This window comes from Artemia sp. Qi Xiang Cuo, chromosome 19, assembly GCF_049724085.1.
Source record: "Artemia sp. Qi Xiang Cuo chromosome 19, ASM4972408v1, whole genome shotgun sequence".
NCBI lineage: Eukaryota > Metazoa > Arthropoda > Branchiopoda > Anostraca > Artemiidae > Artemia > Artemia sp. Qi Xiang Cuo.
In genome coordinates this window covers 33,093,134-33,114,269 of record NC_142812.1, presented here as the reverse complement: position 1 = coordinate 33,114,269, position 21,136 = coordinate 33,093,134, and the positions used below count along the sequence as shown (strand labels likewise).

General features: G+C 37.5%; 1 protein-coding gene across 2 annotated transcripts in view; it reads right to left on the bottom strand.

The window, feature by feature from the left end:
• The window catches only part of oys (lysophospholipid acyltransferase 6), a 105,000-nt gene that overhangs the window by 39,550 nt on the left and 44,314 nt on the right, over window positions 1–21,136 (bottom strand). For both annotated transcript variants that reach the window (XM_089105598.1, XM_089105599.1), the window contains exon 3: window positions 2,799–2,944. In XM_089105598.1, coding sequence (XP_088961724.1) covers window positions 2,799–2,944 — 146 coding nt within the window. The remainder of the gene's footprint in view (window positions 1–2,798; window positions 2,945–21,136) is intronic.

Sequence of the window (21,136 nt, the reverse complement as noted above, 5' to 3'; positions counted from 1 at the left end):
TACTGAAAAAAAAATTAATGTGCATTGTCAGTTTAATATACATATGCTGATATTTATTCCTTAAAAGGTTAATATTATTAGATTTATTAAAGTTATAAAGGTGAAAACATTTGATTTTTTTTCAGTAAAGTGCAAATTAGGTTCTGGCTTTGGGAAGGGCACGATTTCCATATCAACTTTAAATCGAATGAGCAATCCAATTTCCAATCGAATGAGTCCTTTTTGAAGTTTCTACGACAATGCTTTCTATAAAAATCTTAAATGCCTACAGGCATAACTTACAACCTTTGCCTTGCAGGCTGTGGGAAAGTTGTCATCCTCAAAGACATAATTTCTGGACCTTTCAACTACTTTGAACAAAATGGCTATTCCAAAATTTTGATTGGATGTGTTTGGGAAAATGGCAGGCGTGGGAGGGGGGTTAGCTGCATTGTTCGGATAGCTGTGAAAAAAGGCTCTGTGCTCTATCCAGCTCTTTTCAATAATGCCATCCGACCCGTTACTAAAAATATTTCTCCATTTCTAATTGAGCCCCATATTGATGTCAGCCACCTTTGTTACGCAGACGATATTCTTTTACTATCAGATGATCTCCAAATTCTCCAAAATCCAGTTGATACAGTTTTCTTTGATCTCAATGAGATTGGGTTTCAAGTCGCCTCCTCTAAAACTGAGGTTATCGTCTACGATTCGTCTCGACAACCTCCCATTACTATCAATGTTGGCCCAGAAACTATTTCTGCGTCGTCTCCTCTAAATTATTTAGGTCTCCCGTTTGGAGCAAATGTTAAAACTACTAAAACATTTGCTATCTCGGCGTTGAAAGATAAGCTTAAGAAATTGTACGGGCTGCTTGCCCGAATTAAAGCCCAGTTTCACAAAATAACCCTGGGCAGACATTACAACGCATTTTTCGCACCGCATGTCTTCTTCTTGGTCCATTTGTGGAGTTTTTTCATAATATCCGAGCGGAAGAAAATTAGAAATCTATTCTTCCGTTTTTGCAAATATCATCTGCAGTTCCCACTTTAGACTCACAACCGGAACATTTCGAGTAGGTATAGCGTTTTTGATATTTCTTCAAAAATGGGCTAGCTTGTGGACAGGTTCTGTAAGTGTCGAGAAAATATTGTCGACTTTCCACTCAACTATAGAGCTTAATTGTGTTGCTTAAGTAGCTGAGATGTAATATGCTTTTTGTGAGTTTTTTCTTGTTTATTGTTTCCATTTTTATTTTGTTTTTCTGTATTTTTTTACTCCTCTAAGTGCATTTCATGTATGTAAAGAGGGTTGAAATAAATTATTATTAGTATTATGCACATTTGGCTGAATTTTTATACGCTTTGCTCTGCACATTTTATTTTTCTTTGTCCTAGGTGACTATAAATGAATTTAGAAGTTTACAGCAAAAAAAATTCAGCAATTGACTAATCCATATCAATAAATAACGAAGGACATTAATTTAGATGTAAGGCTAGTGGCCAGTTAAACGCAAAACTATTGATCACATTGCTTTCAAGAAACTTTTATGCAACATTTGTGATATTGCATTGCCATAAGTTTTGACATAAATGATAAAAACTAGATTCAATTATCTGTTGGGAGTTGCTTTGAATATTAGTTAGGCACAGCATCACACGCCATATAAATACGAGCTAAATTAGACAAAAAAAAAGCCAAAAATACTACTAAGAATTTGACACATAGCAAAACGCAAATGAAATTAAAGCTCCTAGATATACAAAAGGGAAGTGTACTAGACAAGATTCTGCCCAGCCGCCTTGGATCCAAATAAAGGATAACCCGGTATTCAACTGAGCTAGACGTTGGGATTAAAAAAAATCCAATACACTACAACCAGCAGTGGTTCATTCACAAAAATGGAAGGAGTGGTTAAAGATTTTTCTTTTTTGAATATACAAAGGGGGTATTTTTTTTACCCGAAGTAGGGGGGTGGGGTGTTTTTTCATTTAAAAAAAATTTAAATACCCGAAAAGGTGTTCTTCAAAATCTAGAAGGGGCAATTATCTCCTCCCCTGCTCTCTCGTCCTAATTGGCACCTGGGTACCAGAGTTGAATAAATAGATGGCTAGAATGGAAATCTTAGGGAATCAGTTCTGGTAGTAACATCAGTTCCGGTAGATTCTTGTGAAACATTTTCATTTAAATATACTTGCCTTGCAGTAAAATTTGCCGGAACCAAATTTATTAATTTAAAATACATCAAACTTTACTCAGCCTCCGGGCCCGTCGCTCCCAGATACGTAAAAATTTTCTGCATATTCACTTTTTTGGGGGATTTCTACGAACTTGATCACACCTCCCGAATACATAGACCCATTCGTACAGGCCTGCTTAAAACACATTAACGGATATTTTAATAGAATCAAGACTACCCTACGCAAGATTTATTTCGGGAAGCAGTGGCAAACTCATCAAAGCTGTCATGAAATGCAGAAATACAGAACCAAAACAAACTTCTTAAAACAAGATACAAGCCATCAAGAAACAAAGTTTCCTAGGAGCCAATAAATTTTGACCTACAATTTCCATCCGTACAATTTTAGGATCGGGAACCCCCGTACTTCGACCCAGGTAATCGAAAAAAGGGCTTCTTGAAAATTACAGATACGTGGCTTCACTCCAATCGATAATATAACATCCCACTTTCGACGTCAGAAGCAAAAATGAAGTTTGTTGAACTTGTTCAATAGTTACGGTTAAAATGTCTTATTTAAGACATTATGTTCACTAATTTCTTGTAGCTTCAATAAAAAACTAAAGTAATATATATATACCTTCCAAAACAAAAATACAACAGTGTTACTCCGCCAACAAGAGCAGCACAGTGTCTTTTAGTTGCGGATGCCTTTGAGGGGTGAAATGCCGTTCTGTAAATGGCAGCAAATAACAATGCAAACAACTGTCCAATTACAAAATTCACCTGAAATTGATAAAAGAAGACTATTAAATAGGGTAGATTTGGTGAACATCACATTATATAAATACAATCGTATTTTTCTGAAATGTGACTTTTCTTTAAAGAGAGAGAGTTATCTATAATTATTAGTAAGCCCTAAGCCAAATGAGTTTAGTTTAAACCCTTTTAGGAGATATTTGGAATCACAGTAGAGAAATAAAATAAAATTTTCCATTAATATTAAAAATAATACGAACATATTTAATACAAATATGTAAACGATTTTAGAGTTATATATCAACGATTATTAGCATAGAAAGGTTAGGATAAATTTCTAAAGTGGGAGAAACATACACAAAAAAATTGCTGTAATTTTATCATAATTATACCATCAAATAAAACAGGTCCAAGATACCTGGAGCGGAAGCTTCGGCCTTCTATCTACGAAATTATTTAATATTCTTATTCCTTTTTTTAAAGGGGGAGGGACCGAATTAAACCAATACCCTTTGTAAAGTTTATCCTTCCACATCGGCAAAAATCAAATCTTTAACAATTTTTGTTTCACCAGGTGACATTTTTTTCATTTTTTACTATGAGTTAATAGATAATTTACATTTAACTTGTTGTTACGATCTGCATTTTAGTTGTTTTCAATTTTCACATAGTTAACGGTAACAACTCGGGTCAAGACACCGGAAGCGGTGAGGCTGTATCCCAAAACCACCATTGTGCAGCAGGTTTGCGGCGCTAGAAAGAGCGGAAGGACCAGGATCCTGACAGTCACGTCAGAGAATAACCAGATTGATTCTCAGGCCCAAGAGTCTAAACAGTCCAAGGTCCAAGCACACGTGACGAACGCACCGACGCCGCAGCCCCACTCACAGGCGAGTAGTCGAGATGTCGACGAGGAGTTTACTCGGGCGAATGAAGACTACGATGAGTCACTTCACATCGGGAGTGAGCAGGAAAACGAAACAATGGAATACAGTCTCGGACATTTTGTTTTAGTGAAGTTCTCTGTTGAAAAAAAAAGGAAATTCTGCAATTTTCTATGCAGGAGAAATCGTAGAAATTAGGAACGAATGCGCTACGGTGAATTTTCTGCGCAGATGTGACGAGAAATTTATATTCCCTCAGCAAATTGATAGAGCAGAGATAGATCAAACTGATATTGAGCTTAGACTCCGAGTCCCTCAATTAACAGGAGGACCTGGACGGTAAGTGAGAGACCTAGTCGTTGGATACAACCTAACTGCCTACAATGTTAAGTTACGAGTTTGTCCATTTATTCTTATATAGTTGAAAATCTGGTCATTTTGTGTTTATTACGTTGTTTTTCAAATAAATAGCTGAAATATTCATCCCGTCCAGATTAGCCCCGACGCTATCCGCTTTCACCCCGTGGTGGGGGCTAGTCCGAACGAGTGACAGGCTACTGGCTTTAGTGTTGTGAAATCTTTACCTTTATTCTTTAGATTTTCATAAAATCACTATATAACCATTAGTATCTGCTTTCCATTCTCCGTGAAGACCGAGTCTTTCGGTTGACAAATAAGCTTAGAGCAGCAGGAAAAGCAAAAATCGTTCGATATGGCCTACCTCTCCCCTACAGAAGAGATGACCAAGTTGAGACTGTGCACACTACAATAAATGTAAAGTACTTTTGGATACTTTTCACGTTTAACATCCTTGACACCCCTAAGATACCCACTCATCGCTGCTGCACCGTCAAACCCCTGACCAACCATCTTGTTCAGATTAAGACCAAGGCTTTAGACAAATTGCCGGATTGATGAAGCCAGACCTTGCCCAGTCAAATCAGAAACTGGGGTAAAACCAAGGAAGTCCTCATGCAGGTTCCCTTTGAATGTATAGCGGACGCAAACAGACAGGTGCTCCATGTTCGAAAAGTCCACCGTTTCATCGGCAAGCACCGAAAAGCATGGACTTGCGTTTACTTTCCACAATAGACTGCTGAAGAAGCTCCCCGGATGCGGCGATAATACCATTCTGGATGATGGGAGAAAGATATGTGGCATTTCCAGCCGCAGAAAGAAGATGGTTCTTCAGAACATCGTCACCGTGTCTCGCCCTCAGCCGCAGTAGTGCTCGGAAGTTGCCATCATTGTGGGAAGGTTCTGGATCCGAGACCGAAATGGGGCCGGAATCGTTAGTACCACGAAGGGCAAGCTGTTGCCGCACACAAAATATCACCGTCTAAACAATTGGTCGCAACTTCTGGCGATTCTTTTGAACCTGCGCTTTCCTTACCGCGTCTAGCTGGTGCGCGATATTGTCCTGCCTTTTCTCCGAGACAGAAATGAAGTTTTCAGCCGATACGATGCAGTTTCTATGAAACTCTGCTTGTTGGTGAGCTGTGAAGCACTCTATCGTATCCTTCCAGTTCCTGAATGGTTTGGTGACTAGATTCTCCAAGCGCTGGTGGCAGCTTTTGCCAGCTGTCTCTGACAATAACAGAACGCAAAATCTGCAAAAAGCAGCGTCCTCAGACGGAGAGTAGGACAACCAGGCGAAACGAGTGAGCCAAGTTAACTGAAACTTTAGCTTCTGTTTTTCGGATACTTGAAAAATGTAGGAGATATCTGGAGTCCAAGGGCTCTTCAGCAAACGAAGTTTAGAATTTGCATCGAGACTGGATAATTTGTTGACAAAACGACCGATGTCATTTGCAAACAACGACAGAGACTGGGTTGGTACAGGTGCGTGTTGCGTCGTGGGTGGTTCCAGGGTCCGTGATTCAGAAGCTTCAACGATGGCTCCAGTGCCCTTCAGATCCACAGGTGTAGATGAATGCTCCGCAGAAGTCCCGCTAACGCCACTGTCAGAAACATCCCTGGTACGCTTGGGCGCGAAAAACGACGTAATGTCACACTTCCTCTTCATGTTGAAAATCGCTCTTCTCTTATCCAAGTCAAAAATTGAACTTAAATGAACAGACAATCTTGCATTCTTATAACATTTACCTCGAGCCCGAGGTAATAGAGGTACCTCGAGCCTCGAGCCATAGAGGTTTGAAGCTCCTATCTACTAAAATAAGGAATTCTGCATGTTCAAACTGTTTGCACATAGGTGGAAAAGGTGAGACCGGTCATCATGAGCCTCACAATGAAATTTCTTGTGGAGGGGGGTTAGTAAGTGATATCAGGAGTCGTATTTTCAACGATCTTAAATGGTAATATTTCTCCTTTCCTATTTATATAGTGTTTCAATGTATTTAAACATATAGGGTAACGTCCGGTATGATTCGAACCCTAGAGAAGTGGACGGAGGTTCGAAAATCTTAACATTTCGTTACTAAAAATCGAAAACGCCCTTTCCTATCGAGGACCATCTGGTAATACACACACCCACCTATTCTATGGTCTCCAGCTGCAAGAAAACGTCAACCTCAAAGAAGAAAAGATTTATGACCACTTGTCTGAAAACATGCTTTAGCGGAGTGATGTCACAGAAAAAAGGTAAGTTTTAAAAAAGTCTCATATTTCAGTCATTTGTTGTCTTTTAGAAGTTTTTCTTTTGGACTGATTGGTTGGTGCTCAATGTAAGGGAGGGTGAATGGTGACATAACAGGTGCAAGAATTGCAGAAACTCTTGATTTTCCGGAAAAGGTTCGAATGGTCCAATAAGGTTCGAATGTTTTTTTCGCTCTCAGATCCATAATTTTAGCAGTCTGTGGAAAGCTTATATCAAAATTTTAATGAAAGAAAGTGATGAATTCAACATTTTCAGGCCGGTAGCAGGTACCAGTTCTTTTCTAGAGAAGTGGACTCGGTTTGAAAAGTTTTGGACCGTTCGAAATGACAGAATTCGAACTCTTTATTGCCGTTTCGAACCGTAGCCGACAGGTTCGAAAAGGGTTCGAATATATACCGAACGATTTTACTTGAAAGAACAGCATTCCGGAAGGATACGAAATTTAGGAAGGGTTCGAATCTCGGGTTCCTTTTTAAATTTGCTACATTGTTTTCTCTCCTTATCCTTGTGCTGAAACTCATTTTTCACAATTTTCCTATCCTCAGCAGAAAATAAGTGTTGTTAAGAATGTAGCCCAGTGAGGATTAAAAAAGACTGACCTACTTTGTATGTAAAAGAAAACTTGCGTTAAAGGTTACTGAAATCGGATTTGATTTTGACTTTATTGACTTTGTTGTTTCTGATCTTTTTTTTATTTCAGGCAAACTAGACTTGGGAGAGTTGCTGCCAGCGGGGCCGCCACGGAAGATGAAAAGGAACCAAAGTTTCCAACCAAAGTTTATAACACCTACTGACGCTAAAGGATCAAAAGATAATAGCGACTGGGAAGATGAAGTGAAACCTGAGAAAAGGCGAAAAACAAAGCACAAAAATTTGGCACCTCGGAAATATGCACTTGCCCGAAAAAAGCCAGTTCCCGGGAAATGCGTTCTTGCTCCCGTAGAAGATTCTGAGTCGGAATTTGACATGACAGCTATCGAATGGGAAAACAACACGGACACGGAACGTGAAGGTGTAAGCTTTGCAGATAGTAGAGACGGAAAAGCTTCACAAGTGAAGCAGAAGAGAATGAAAAAGACAGCAGCAACTGGACAAGGAGACTACAAAACTTGTGAAAATTCCATCTTGAAGCAAGCTGTTGAAGATTACTTAATGGGACTGCCTGGGATGAAATTAATAGCGAAGAAGTACTCGATTCCTGTAACGATGTTGCATAACCATATAGTCAAGAAAAAGGAGGATGGGTTTGAAGTAGAGAACGAGAAGAAACGAATGAGGGGCAAACTTCAAGGACCTTCTTACCTAAGTCTGACTGAAAAAGAAAAACTGGAGAAGCTTATTTTGTGGAACAAGAGAACTGGTTTCCCATTATCAAAAGCCGACCTGCTTGACACAGTGAAAATTATGATAGAAAAAGCAAACCGCATGGCTTCATCAGACACTGGAAAACCGACCAAGCACTGATATTATTCCTTTCTGAAACGACATCCTGCCATTTCCAAACGAAAACTTGAGAATCTTCACGGAGGGCGTTCTTCTATAACCCGCGAAAAGATCGAAAACTGGCATCTCAACCATGAAAACTACTTGAAAGAAAAATGACTTTAAGAGTTTGATGATCCAGCTGTTGACCCCCGAAGAACATTGAATCCAGATGAGACAAGTTTTCTGTTCCTTCCTCACGGAAAAAATCTTCTCACGAAGCAGGGCAGCCGCCAAGTTATACGGAACACAGGCGGAAAAGAGAAAATGAACCTTACCGTTCTGTTTATGGTTAATGTCTTGTATGGTTAGTTGTCTTGAAAAAAAGAGTTGGATTATGACAATAATAGATTAAAAAACTTGAGAGAAATTCGTTGATTGGGGATGTTCTGGGGAATGGGGTCTTAAATCCGGTTTATGATGAAGGACCGATGGAGGATTTTCCTGTGGTTAAACATAAATTTCCAGTTGATATTGGAAATAAATCTATTATGGGTCCGCAATTTTTGAGCATTTTCCATTTGAATTGTAAAGGTCTTTCTAGTTTATTTAATTATTTAACAGAACTATGTAAGTTTTCTGAGTTGGATTTGCTTGCATTGAATGAAACGTGGCTTCGTAATCATACAATGAGTCTACTTGAAATTGATAGTTATGACTGTGTGACGCAGAATAGGGAATCATGATTACTTGGGGGATTGGCTTTATATTGCAGGAAGAATATTACAATGAAAATATGGAATGATCTACGTGTGAATAAAGAGATGATTTTTGAATCAATGGTGGTTGAACTTTGTAAGTCAGGAAAATTTTTCTTTGTGGTGGTTGTTTATCGACCTCCACCTGGAAATGTGCAGGAATTTAGTGATTTGCTGGAGCGGCAAATGGATAAGTTGTCAGGTCCAAATCGCCCATGCTTTGTTTGTGGAGACTTTTATCTTGATCTATTTTCAGTAAATGTAAACCCGAGAGTTCGAAATTTTTTAAATGTTATGTTGGGTTACGGTTTAAGACCGAAAGTTAATATATGTCGTCGAGTGACTTACCACCAATTGTCCTCCAATAAACCATTTTTGTCCTTAATACGTTAGATGTTGACAAGAGAAATGTGAGAACTGCTCGGATATGCATTTTTCAAAAAAGGTTCGAACCATATCGGACGTTACCCTAGTACAGTGTATTTCAACATCAGGGAAACCTATTGTAGAGACCGCGATGGCTTCAGCCACGTACAAGATCAAAAGTCACGCATAAATTCTATCCATATGAACAATAATACCCCTTTCCGTCCACCCAAAAATTCCGTAGTAAAAATACTACTACATAAAACTACTTTTCATCATTCAACAAAACTACTGTTCGTCGAGATTTTGACTAAATATTCAACTTTTGTCTAACATTTTAATAACGCTCCAAGATTTTAAATCTTGAGCAGAAAGAGTGAAAAAGCTGGACGCTATCGATCAATTTACAATGTATACAATTGTATACAATTTTTCAGCAAGAAATCGGGCTGGCACATCCTATCTTGGTTAGGCCAGGACATGATTTGAAAAACAACATTCAAAAATTGAATTGAAAATCATAAATTCAATACATCAAATAAATTTGTCCAACTGAAAGTAAGGAGCAACATCAAAACTTAAAATAAACAGATATTAATCTGTATGTGAGGGGGACTGCCCCCTCAGTCAAAATTTTTTAAGTACGATTGCGGAAACACAAGGACCTTTGGATTGAAATAAACATATTTTTTAAAGCACTTAAGAACTTTAGCGTAACGAGCAAGGGGTTGAGGACAGGGCAGTGCGCCTCATTTACGGAATAATTTCTACTCATTTAAAGTTTTAATGTTGCTCCTTACTTTTAATTCAAAAACTAGTTTATTTTATTTAATAAACATAATGTTGATTTTTTTTTATACATTATAGACAGCAGTGTCCATAAGTGTTTACGTGTCTTCTATGATTAAATAAAAAAAACGAGTTTTTTTTAACTGAAAGTAAGGAGAAACATTAAAACTCGAAACGAACAGAAATTATTCCGTATATGAAGGGTTGCCCCCTCCTCAATGCCTTGCTCTTTGCGCTAAGGCTGTTAGCATTGTTAAAAAAGCATCCTATTCTAATTACACGACCCCTGTGTTTCAGTAGCCATCTTAAAAAAAAATGGTACAAACAGTCAAACTTTAGCGTAAAGAGCAAGGTATTGAGGATAGGGCAACCCTTCATATACGGAATAATTTCTGTTCGTTTTGAGTTTTAATGTTGCTCCTTACTTTCAGTTAAAAAAAACTCGTTTTTTTATTTAATTTCTGATCGTTTTTCAAAAAATGCCAGTAAATCTGCGGTACCTATCATGAAGTATACCCGCCCCCTTCACGGAAACACCTCCGTGGAAATTCCACCCAACATAGAGTGGACCCCAACCCCCCGTCAAATTCTCACCAGACAGTTCACCCCCCCCCCGTAATATTTCTTCCAGACAATTCAGCTTCAAAAATTCTCCTTGCCATACTTTCATTTGAAAAAGACTTTAATTTCTAATCGGTTTCTCAATCACTCTGGAAATACCCCCTTCCGTGGAAATTATTTTCCAGAATACAAAATACGCGAAAACAGCCTCCAGATAATTCCCCTGGAACATCTCCGCATGCAAAATTGAGTTGGCAAAGAAAGTGTAAGACAATTAAAAAGAATTTCGTATGTGTTAAAACAATTACAGGTACTACAAAATAGGACAGTAAGAATACTTGGAATTTTTTTTACATAGACCGTCAAAACTTGAAAATACATCTGAAACAAAAACCATGTTCTTTTTCCTAAATTTGTCGGATTTAAAACATATACCGACGTAAATATTTCCTTATGGCATTTTAAAATTCAAAATCCTAATAATTATCTCTAAAATAAATCTCTGTTGATATTGCCGCCTCATTCGGCTCGTCGGTGGTCGGAATTATACCGAATTCCTTTAGTAAGATTTGAAAGGTCAAGGTTTTCACTTAGGCGAATAAATATAAGCTGAATGATAAAACTCAGATGTATCAATCACAAAATTCTCAGTTGTATTTAAAGAAGCAATTACTAAAGACTGTTTTTTAATGTTTGTTTATTTACCTTTAATGATGGAATTAAAAAAATTTATGATATCTTTTATTATATGTTTTGTTTTTGTATTCACGATGGGTTGGCCTCACATGCCCCTTCTACCAAGCATTTCTTTTCTCCCTTCCTTTCTTTTATTCCTTGTTTTCTTGGTTTTTGTTGTTATTATTTTTTTGTATTAGTTAAGTTAATTTTCCTGTTATTACTATTATTATGACGAGATGTTTTGTTTTGTGTATCTCCTATTATTTATACACCCAACTTTACGACTTCTGCTCTCTGTTGGGGGTTAACACTTTTTTTTGTATTTTTAAGTATATTAAATAAAATTGAAAACTCACCCCCCAGAAATTTCTCTCCCCGAAGAAGGTTATCCCTATGGAAATCCACCCCAGGCACAAAATCCCTCCCTTAAAAAGGCTGTATACTTCCTAATAGCAAATACAATAGCACAATAATGGGAAAATTTAATAGCTTACAGGTTTCATCCCAGAGACTGGGGGGGGGGGGGGGTCATTTTGCCCCTAAAAACAAAATTATTTGATATTTCAAGTATACTGAACAAAATGGCTATCTCAAAATTTTGATCAAATAACTTTGGTTAATAAAGTGGCGTGGAAGGGGGCGGTTGGTCTCCAATCTTTTAGGTCACTTAAAAAAGGCACTAGAACATTTAATTTCCGTTCGAATGCACCCTTTCCCTACCTTCTAGGACTATTATTTCGATACGATCACCCCTGGAAAAAAAAACAATTTCTCCCTATTTCCAAATCCAGGCAAATTTTTTCAGGCTCGTAACTTTTGATGGGTAACACTAAATTTGATGGTTTACTATTGAGCCAAGTCGCTCCTTACTTACAGTTCGTTAAAGTAAGGAGCTTCGAAGTAAGCTCCTGAAGTAAGCTTCGAAGTAATTTACTTTTTGAAGTAAAATTACTTCAAAGTAAGAGCGATTTGGAAAACGGTTTGTGTTTATTGGTAAAAGAAGATACTGAGGAGTGGGGAAAATCAAAAATATATCACTCAATAAGTATCGGTTGAACTAAATGAAATATAGGTATTGTTCTATTTGCTGGGAGGCCACGCGATTCAGATAATCATCGTTATATAATCATACATAAATCATGGTTACAGTAAGAGCTGCAATCTAGTATTGAGGAAACGAAGATCCAAACTAACCAAAACTTTAAATGTACGTTTTGAAAAAAAAAACCGCCTAGCGAGCTTTGACTTAAAGCTGATACAGGAATGGTAACCATTATTTTGGTTGATCTAAATATGTGTCGAGGTCATTTATTTTTAATAATTGTAATCGTATTAACAATTGGATTTATTAGTTAATAGATATATATATATATATATATATATATATATATATATATATATATATATATATATATATATACATCAATAACAAAGCCTAGAGGCAATATACAGTAAGGGACTAAACGTAACATTAATAAAAGCAATTCAGTTAAAAACAAGACAAAATATGGAAGACTATGAAAAAAAGAAAACACAAAAGGAGCTTGACTTACTCGGCCTTAGACACTTAGACACTTGAAAAATAAGCTTACAGCAGCAGGAAAAGCAAAAATCGTTCGATATGGCCCCCCTCTCCCCTACAGAAAGAGTTGACCATGTTGAGACTCTTCACAATACAATAGATGTAAAGTACCTTTAGATACTTTTCAGGTATATCAGTCTTAACACCCCTAAGATGTCCGCTCATTGCTGCTGCACCGTCATATCCCTGACCAACCATCTTGTCCAAATTAAAACCAAGGCTTTCAAGAAATCGCCGGATTGACGAACCCAGACCTTGCCCAGTCAAATCAAAAACTGGGGTAAAACCAAGGAAGTCCTTATGCAGGTTCCATTTGAATGTGTAGCGGACGCAAACAGACAGGTGCTCCGTGTTCGAAAAGTCCACCGTTTCATCGGCAAGCACCGAAAAGCATGGACTTGCGTTTACTCTTTCCACAATAGACTGCTGAAGAAGCTCGCCGGATGCGGCGATAATACCATTCTGGATGATGGGAGAAGATATGTGGCATTTCCAGCCACAGAAAGAAGATGGTTCTTCAGAATATCGTCACCGTGTCTTACCGTCAGCCGCAGTAGTGCTCGGAAGTTGCCATCATTGTGGGAAGGTTCTGGATCTGAGACCGAAATGGGGCTGGAATCGTTAGTACCACGAAGGGCAAGCTGTTGCCGCCCACAAAATATCACCGTCTCAACAATTGGTCACAACTTCTGGCGATTCTCTTGAACCTGCGCTTTCCTTGCTGCGTCTAGTTGGTGCGCGATATTGTCCTGCCTATTCTCCGAGACAGAAATGAAGTTTTCAGCCGATACGATGCAGTTTCTATGAAACTCTGCTTGTAATTGAGCTGTGAAGCACTCTATCACATCCTTCCAGTTCCTGAATGGTTTAGTGACTAGATTCTCCAAGCACTGGTGGTAGTCTTTGCAAGCTGTCTCTGACGAGAATAGAACGCAAAATCTACAAAAAGCAGCGTCCTCAGACGGAGAGTAGGACAACCAACTGAAACGAGAGAGCCAAGTTAACTGAAACTTCAGCTTCCGTTTGTCGGATACTTGAAAAATGTAAGAGATATCTGGAGTCCAAGGGCTCTTCAGCAAACGAAGTTTAGAATTTGCATCGAGACTGGAGGTTTTGTTGACAAAAGGACCGATGTCATTTGCAAACAACGACAGAGACTGGGTTGGTGCAGGTGCGTGTTGCGTCATGGTTGGTTCCAGGGTCCGTGATTCAGAAGCTTCAACGAGGGCTCCAGTGCCCTTCAGATCCACAGGTGTAGATGAATGCTCCGCAGACGTCCCGCAAACACCACTGTCAGAAACATCCCTGGTCCGCTTGGGCGCGAAAAACGACGTAATGTCACACTTCCTCTTCATGTTGAAAATCGCTCTTCTCTTATCCAAGTCAAAAATTGAACTTAAATGAACTGACAATCTTCCATTCTTATAACATTTACCTCGAGCCCGAGGTAATAGAGGTACCTCGAGCCTCGAGTCATAGAGGTTTGAAGCTCCTATCTACTAAAATAAGGAATTCTGCATGTTCAAACTGTTTGCACATAGTCGGAAAAGGTGAGACCGGTCATCATGAGCCTCACAAGGAAATTTCTTGTGGAGGGGGGTTAGTAAGTGATATCAGGAGTCGTATTTTCAACGATCTTAAAAGGTAATATTTCTTCTTTCCTATCTATATACTGTTTCAATGTATTTAAATATATAGGGTAACGTCCGGTATGATTCGAACCCTAGAGAAGTGGACGGAGGTTCGAAAATCTTAACATTTCGTTACTAAAAATCTAAAACGCGTCCTTTCCTATCGAGGACCATCTGGTAATACACACACCCACCTATTCTATGGTCTCCAGCTGCAAGAAAACGTCAACCTCAAAGAAGAAAAGATTTATGACCACTTGTCTGAAAACATGCTTTAGCGGAGGGATGTCAGAGAAAAAAGGTAAGTTTTAAAAAAGTCTCATATTTCAGTCATTTGTTGTCTTTTCGAAGTTTTTCTTTTGGACTGATTGGTTGGTGCTCAATGTAAGGGAGGGTGAATGGTCACATAACAGGTGCAAGAATTGCAGAAAATCTTGATTTTCCGGAAAAGGTTCGAATGGTCCACTGAGGTTCGAATGTTTTTTTCGCTCTCAGATCCATAATTTTAGCAGTCTGTGGAAGGCTTAGATCAAAATTTTAATGAAAGAAAGTGATGAATTCAACATTTTCAGGCCGGTAGCAGGTACCAGTTCTTTTCTAGAGAAGTGGACTCTGTTTGAAAAGTTTTGGACCGTTCGAAATGACAGAATTCGAACTCTTTATTGCCGTTTCGAACCGTTACGACAGGTTCGAAAAGGGTTCGAATATATACCGAACGATTTTACTTGAAAGAACAGCATTCGGATACGAAATTTAGGAAGGGTTCGAATCTCAAGTTCCTTTTTTAAATTTGCTACATTGTTTTCTCTCCTTATCCTTGTGCTGAAACTCATTTTTCGCAATTTTCTTATCCTCAGCAGAAAATAAGTGTTGTTAAGAATGTAGCCCAGTGAGGATTAAAAAAGATTGACCCACTTTGTATGTAAAAGAAAACTTGCGTTAAAGGTTACTGAAATCGGATTTGACTTTGACTTTATTGACTTTGTTGTTTCTGATCTTTTTTTTATTTCAGGCAAACTAGACTTTGGAGAGTTGCTGCCAGCGGGGCCACCACGGAAGATGAAAAGGAACCAAAGTTTATAACACCTACTGATGCTAAAGGATCAAAAGATGATAGTGACTGGGAAGAGGAAGTGAAACGTGAGAAAAAGCAAAAAACAAAGCACAAAAATTTGGCAACTCGGAAATATATACTTGCCTGAAAAAAGCCAGTTCCCTGGAAATACGTTCTTGCTCCCGTAGAAGATTCTGATTCGGAATTTGACATGACAGCTATCAAATGGGAAAACAACAAGGACACGGAACGTGAAGATGTAAGCTTTGCAGATAGTACAGACGGAAGAGCTTCACAAGTGAAGCAGAAGAGAATGAAAAAGACAGCAGCAACTGGACAAGGAGACTACAAAACTTATGAAAATTCCATCTTGAAGCAAGCTGTTGAAGATTACTTAATGGGACCGTCTGGGATGAAATTAATAGTAAAGAATTATTCGATTCCTGTAACGACGTTGCAGAACCATATAGTCAAGAAAAAGGATGAGGGGTTCAAAGTAGAGAACGAGAAGAAACGAACGAGGAGCAAACTTCGAGGACCTTCTTACCTTAGTCAGGCTGAGAAAGAAAAACTGGAGCAGTTTGTTTTGTGGAAAAAGAGCTTTGGTTTCCCATTATCAAAAGCCGACCTGCTCGATACAGTGACAATTATGATGGAAAAAGCAAACCGCATGGCTTCATCAGACACTGGAAAACCGACCAAGCACTGATATTCTTCCTTTCTGAAACGACATCTTGCCATTTCCAAACGAAAATTTGAGAATCTTCACGGAGAAAGTTCTTCTGTAACCCGCGAAAAGATCGAAAATTGGCATCTCAACCATGAAAACTACTTGAAAGAAAAATGACTTTAAGAGTTTGATGATCCAGCTGTTGACCCCCGAAGAACATTGATTCCAGATGAGACAAGTTTTCTGTTCCTTCCTCACGGAAAAAATCTTCTCACGAAGCAGGCCAGCCGCCAAGTTATACGGAACACAGGCGGAAAAGAGAAAATGAACCTTACCGTTCTGTTTATGGTTAATGTCTTGTATGGTTAGTGTCTTGAAAAAAAAGAGTTGGATTATGACAATAATAGATTAAAAAACTTGAGAGAAATTCGTTGAGTGGGGATGTTCTGGGGAATGGGGTCTTAAATCCGGTTTATGATGAAGGACCGATGGAGGATTTTTCTGTGGTTAAATATAAATCTCCAGTTGATATTGGAAATAAATCTACTATGGGTCCGCAAAGTTTGAGCATTTTCCATTTGAATTGTCAAGGTCTTTCTAGTTCATTTAATTATTTAACAGAACTATGTAAGATTTCTGAGTTGGATGTGCTTGCATTGAATGAAACGTGGCTTCGTAATCATACAATGAGTCTACTTGAAATTTATAGTTATGACTGTGTGACGCAGAATAGGGAATCACGATTACATGGGGGATTGGCTTTATATTGCAGGAAGAATATTACAATGAAAATATGGAATGATCTACGTGTGAATAAAGAGATGATTTTTGAATCAATGGTGGTTGAACTTTGTAAGTCAGGAAAATTTTTCTTTGTGGTGGTTGTTTATCGACCTCCACCTGGAAATGTGCAGGAATTTAGTGATTTGCTGGAGCGGCAAATGGATAAGTTGTCAGGTCCAAATCGCCCATGCTTTGTTTGTGGAGACTTTTATCTTGATCTATTTTCAGTAAATGCAAACCCGAGAGTTCGAAATTTTTTAAATGTTATGTTGGGTTACGGTTTAAGACCGAAAGTTAATATATGTCGTCGAGTGACTTACCACCAATTGTCCTCCAATAAACCATTTTTGTCCTTAATACGTTAGATGTTGACAAGAGAAATGTGAGAACTGCTCGGATATGCATTTTTCAAAAAAGGTTCGAACCATATCGGACGTTACCCTAGTACAGTGTATTTCAACATCAGGGAAACCTATTGTAGAGACCGCGATGGCTTCAGCCACGTACAAGATCAAAAGTTACGCATAAATTCTATCCATATGAACAATAATACCCCTTTCCGTCCACCCAAAAATTCCGTAGTAAAAATACTACTACATAAAACTACTGTTCATCATTCAACAAAACTACTGTTCGTCGAGATTTTGACTAAATATTCAACTTTTGTCAAAAATTTTCATAACGCTCCAATATTTTAAATCTTGAGCAGAAAGAGTGAAAAAGCTGGACGCTATCGATCAATTTACAATCATTGGTGTATACAATTTTTCAGCAAGAAATCGGGCTGGCACATCCTATCTTGGTTAGGCCAGGACATGATTTGAAAAACAATATCAAAAATTGAATTGAAAATCATAAATTCAATACATCAAATAAATTTGTCCAAATGAAAGTAAGGAGCAACATCAAAACTTAAAATAAACAGATATTAATCTGTGTGTGAGGGGACTGCCCCCTAAGTCAAAATTTTTTAAGTACGATTGCGGAAACACAAGGACCTTTGGATTGAAATAAACATATTTTTTAAAGCACTTAAGAACTTCAGCGTAACGAGCGAGGGGTTGAGGACAGGGCAGTGCGCCTCATTTACGGAATAATTTCTACTCATTTAAAGTTTTAATGTTGCTCCTTACTTTTAATTCAAAAATTAGTTTATTTTATTTAATAAACTTAATGTTGATTTTTTTTTATACATTATAGACAGCAGTGTCCATAAGTGTTTACGTGTCTTCTATGATTAAATAAAAAAACAATTTTTTTTAAACTGAAAGTAATGAGCAACATTAAAACTCAAAACGAACAGAAATTATTCCGTATATGAAGGGTTGCCCCCTCTTCAATACCTTGCGCTTTACGATAAATCTGTTAGCACTTTTAAAAAAGCTTCTTATTCTACGACCCCTGTGTTTCAGTAGTCATCTTAAAAAAAATGGTACAAACAGTCACACTTTAGCGTAAAGAGCAAGGTATTGAGGAGAGGGCAACCCTTCATATACAGAATAATCTCTATTCGTTTTGAGTTTTAACGTTGCTCCTTACTTTCAGTTTAAAAAAAACTCGTTTTTTATTTAATTTCTGATCGTTTTTCAAAAAATGCCAGTAAATCTGCCGTACCTATCACGAAGTATACCCGCCCCCTTCACGGAAACACCTCCGTGGAAATTCAACCCAACATAGAGTGGACCCCCCCCCCGTCAAATTCTCACCAGACAGTTCACCCCCCCCCGTAAAATTTCTTCCGGACAATTCAGCTTCAAAAATTCTCCTTGCCATACTTTCATTTGAAAAAGACTTTAATTTCTAATCGGTTTCTCAATCACTCTGGAAATACCCCCTTCCGTGGAAATTATTTTCCAGAAATAAAAATACGCGAAAACAGCCTCCAGATAATTCCCCTGGAACATCTCCGCATGCAAAATTGAGTTGGCAAAGAAAGTGTAAGACAATTAAAAAGAATTTCGTATGTGTTAAAACAATTACAGGTATTACAAAATAGGACAGTAAGAATACTTGGAATTTTTTTTACATAGACCATCAAAACTTGAAAATACATCTGAAACAAAAACGATATTCTTTTTCCTAAATTTGTCGGATTTAAAACGTATACCGATGTAAATATTTCCTTATGTCATTTTCAAATTCAAAATCCTAATAATTATCTCTAAAATAAATCTCTGTTGATATTGCCGCCTCGTTCGGCTCGTCGGTGGGCGGGATTATACCGAATTCCTCTAGTAAGATGTGAAAGGTCAAGGTTTTCACTTAGGCGAATAAATATAAGCTGAATGATAAAACTCAGATGTATCAATCACAAAATTCTCAGTTATATTTAAAGAAGCAATTACTAAAGACTGTTTTTTAATGTTTGTTTATTTACCTTTAATGATGGAATTAAAAAATTTATGATATCTTTCATTATATGTTTTGTTTTTGTATCCACGATGGGTTGGCCTCACATGCCCCTTCTACCCAGCATTTCTTTTCTCCCTTCCTTTCTTTTATTCCTTGTTTTCTAGGTTTTTGTTGTTATTAATTTTTTTTATTAGTTAAGTTAATTTTGCTTTTATTAATATTATTATGACGAGATGTTTTGTTTTGTGTATGTCCTATTATTTATACACCCAACTTTACGACTTCTGCTCTCTGATGGGGGTTAATACTTTTTTTTTGTATTTTTAAGTATATTAAATAAAATTGAAAACTCACCCCCCAGAAATTTCTCTCCCCGAAGAAGGTTATCCCTATGGAAATCCACCCCAGGCACAAAATCCCCCCCCCCTAAAAATGTCTGTAAACTTCCAAATAACAAAAAAAATAGCTCAATAATGTGTAAATTTAATAGCTTACAGGTTTCATCCCAGAGACTGTGGGGGGGGGGTCATTTTGCCCCTGAAAACAAAATTATTTGATATTTCAAGTATACTGAACAAAATGGCTATCTCAAAATTTTGATCAAATAACTTTGGTTAATAAAGTGGCGTGGGAGGGGGCGGTTAGTCTCCAATCTTTTAGGTCAGTTAAATAAGGCATTAGAACATTTAATTTCCATTCGAATGCACCTTCTCCCGATCTTCTAGGACTATTATTTCGATACGATCACCCCTGGAAAAAAAAAAAACAATTTCTCCCTATTCCAAATCCAGGCAAATATTTTTCAGGTTCGTAACTTTTGATGGGTAACACTAAATTTGATGGTTTACTATTGAGCCAAGTCGCTCCTTACTTACAGTTCGTTAAAGTAAGGAGCTTCAAAGTAAGCTCCTGAAGTAAGCTTCGGAGTAATTTACTTTTTGAAGTAAAATTACTTCAAAGTAAGAAAGATTTGGAAAACGGTTTGTGTTTATTGGTAAAAGAAGATACTGAGGAGTGGGGAAAATCAAAAATATATCAGTCAATAAGTATCGGTTGAACTAAATGAAATATAGTTATTGTTCTATTTGCTGGGAGACCACGCGATACAGATAATCATGGTTATATAATCATACATAAATCATGGTTACAGTAAGAGCTGCAATCTAGTATTGAGGAAACGAAGATCCAAACTAACCAAAACTTTAAATGTACGTTTTGAAAAAAAAAAACCGCCTATCGAGCTTTGACTTAAAGCTGATACAGGAATGGTAACCATTATTTTGGTTGATCTAAATATGTGTCGAGGTCATTTATTTTTAATAATTGTAATCGTATTAACAATTGGAATTATTAGTTAAAGATATATATATATATATATATATATATATATATATATATATATATATATATATATATATATATATATATATATATATATATATATATATATATATATATATATATATATATATATATATATATATATATATATATATATCAATAACAAAGCCTAGAGGCAATATACAGTAAGGGACTAAACGTAACATTAATAAAAGCAATTCAGTTAAAAACAAGACAAAATATGGAAGACTATGAAAAAAAGAAAACAGAAAAGGAGCTTGACTTACTCGGTCTTAGACACTTAAGACACTTGAAAAATAAGCTTACAGCAGCAGGAATAGCAAAAATCGTTCGATATGGCCCCCCTCTCCCCTACAGAAGAGATGACCAAGTTGAGACTGTGCGCACTACAATGGACGTAAAGCGCCTTCGGATACTTTTCACGTATAACAGCCTGGACACCCCTAAGATGCCCACTCATCGCTGCTGCACCGTCATATCCCTGACCAACCATCTTGTTCAGATTAAGACCAAGACTTTCAAGAAATCGCAGGATTGATGAACCCAGACCTTGCCCAGTCAAATCAGAAACTGGGGTAAAACCAAGGAAGTCCTCAAGCAGGTTCCATTTGAATGTGTAGCGGACGCAAACAGACAGATGCTCCGTGTTCGAAACGTCCGCCGTTTCATCGGCAGGCATCGTAAAGCATGGACTTGCGCTTACTCTTTCC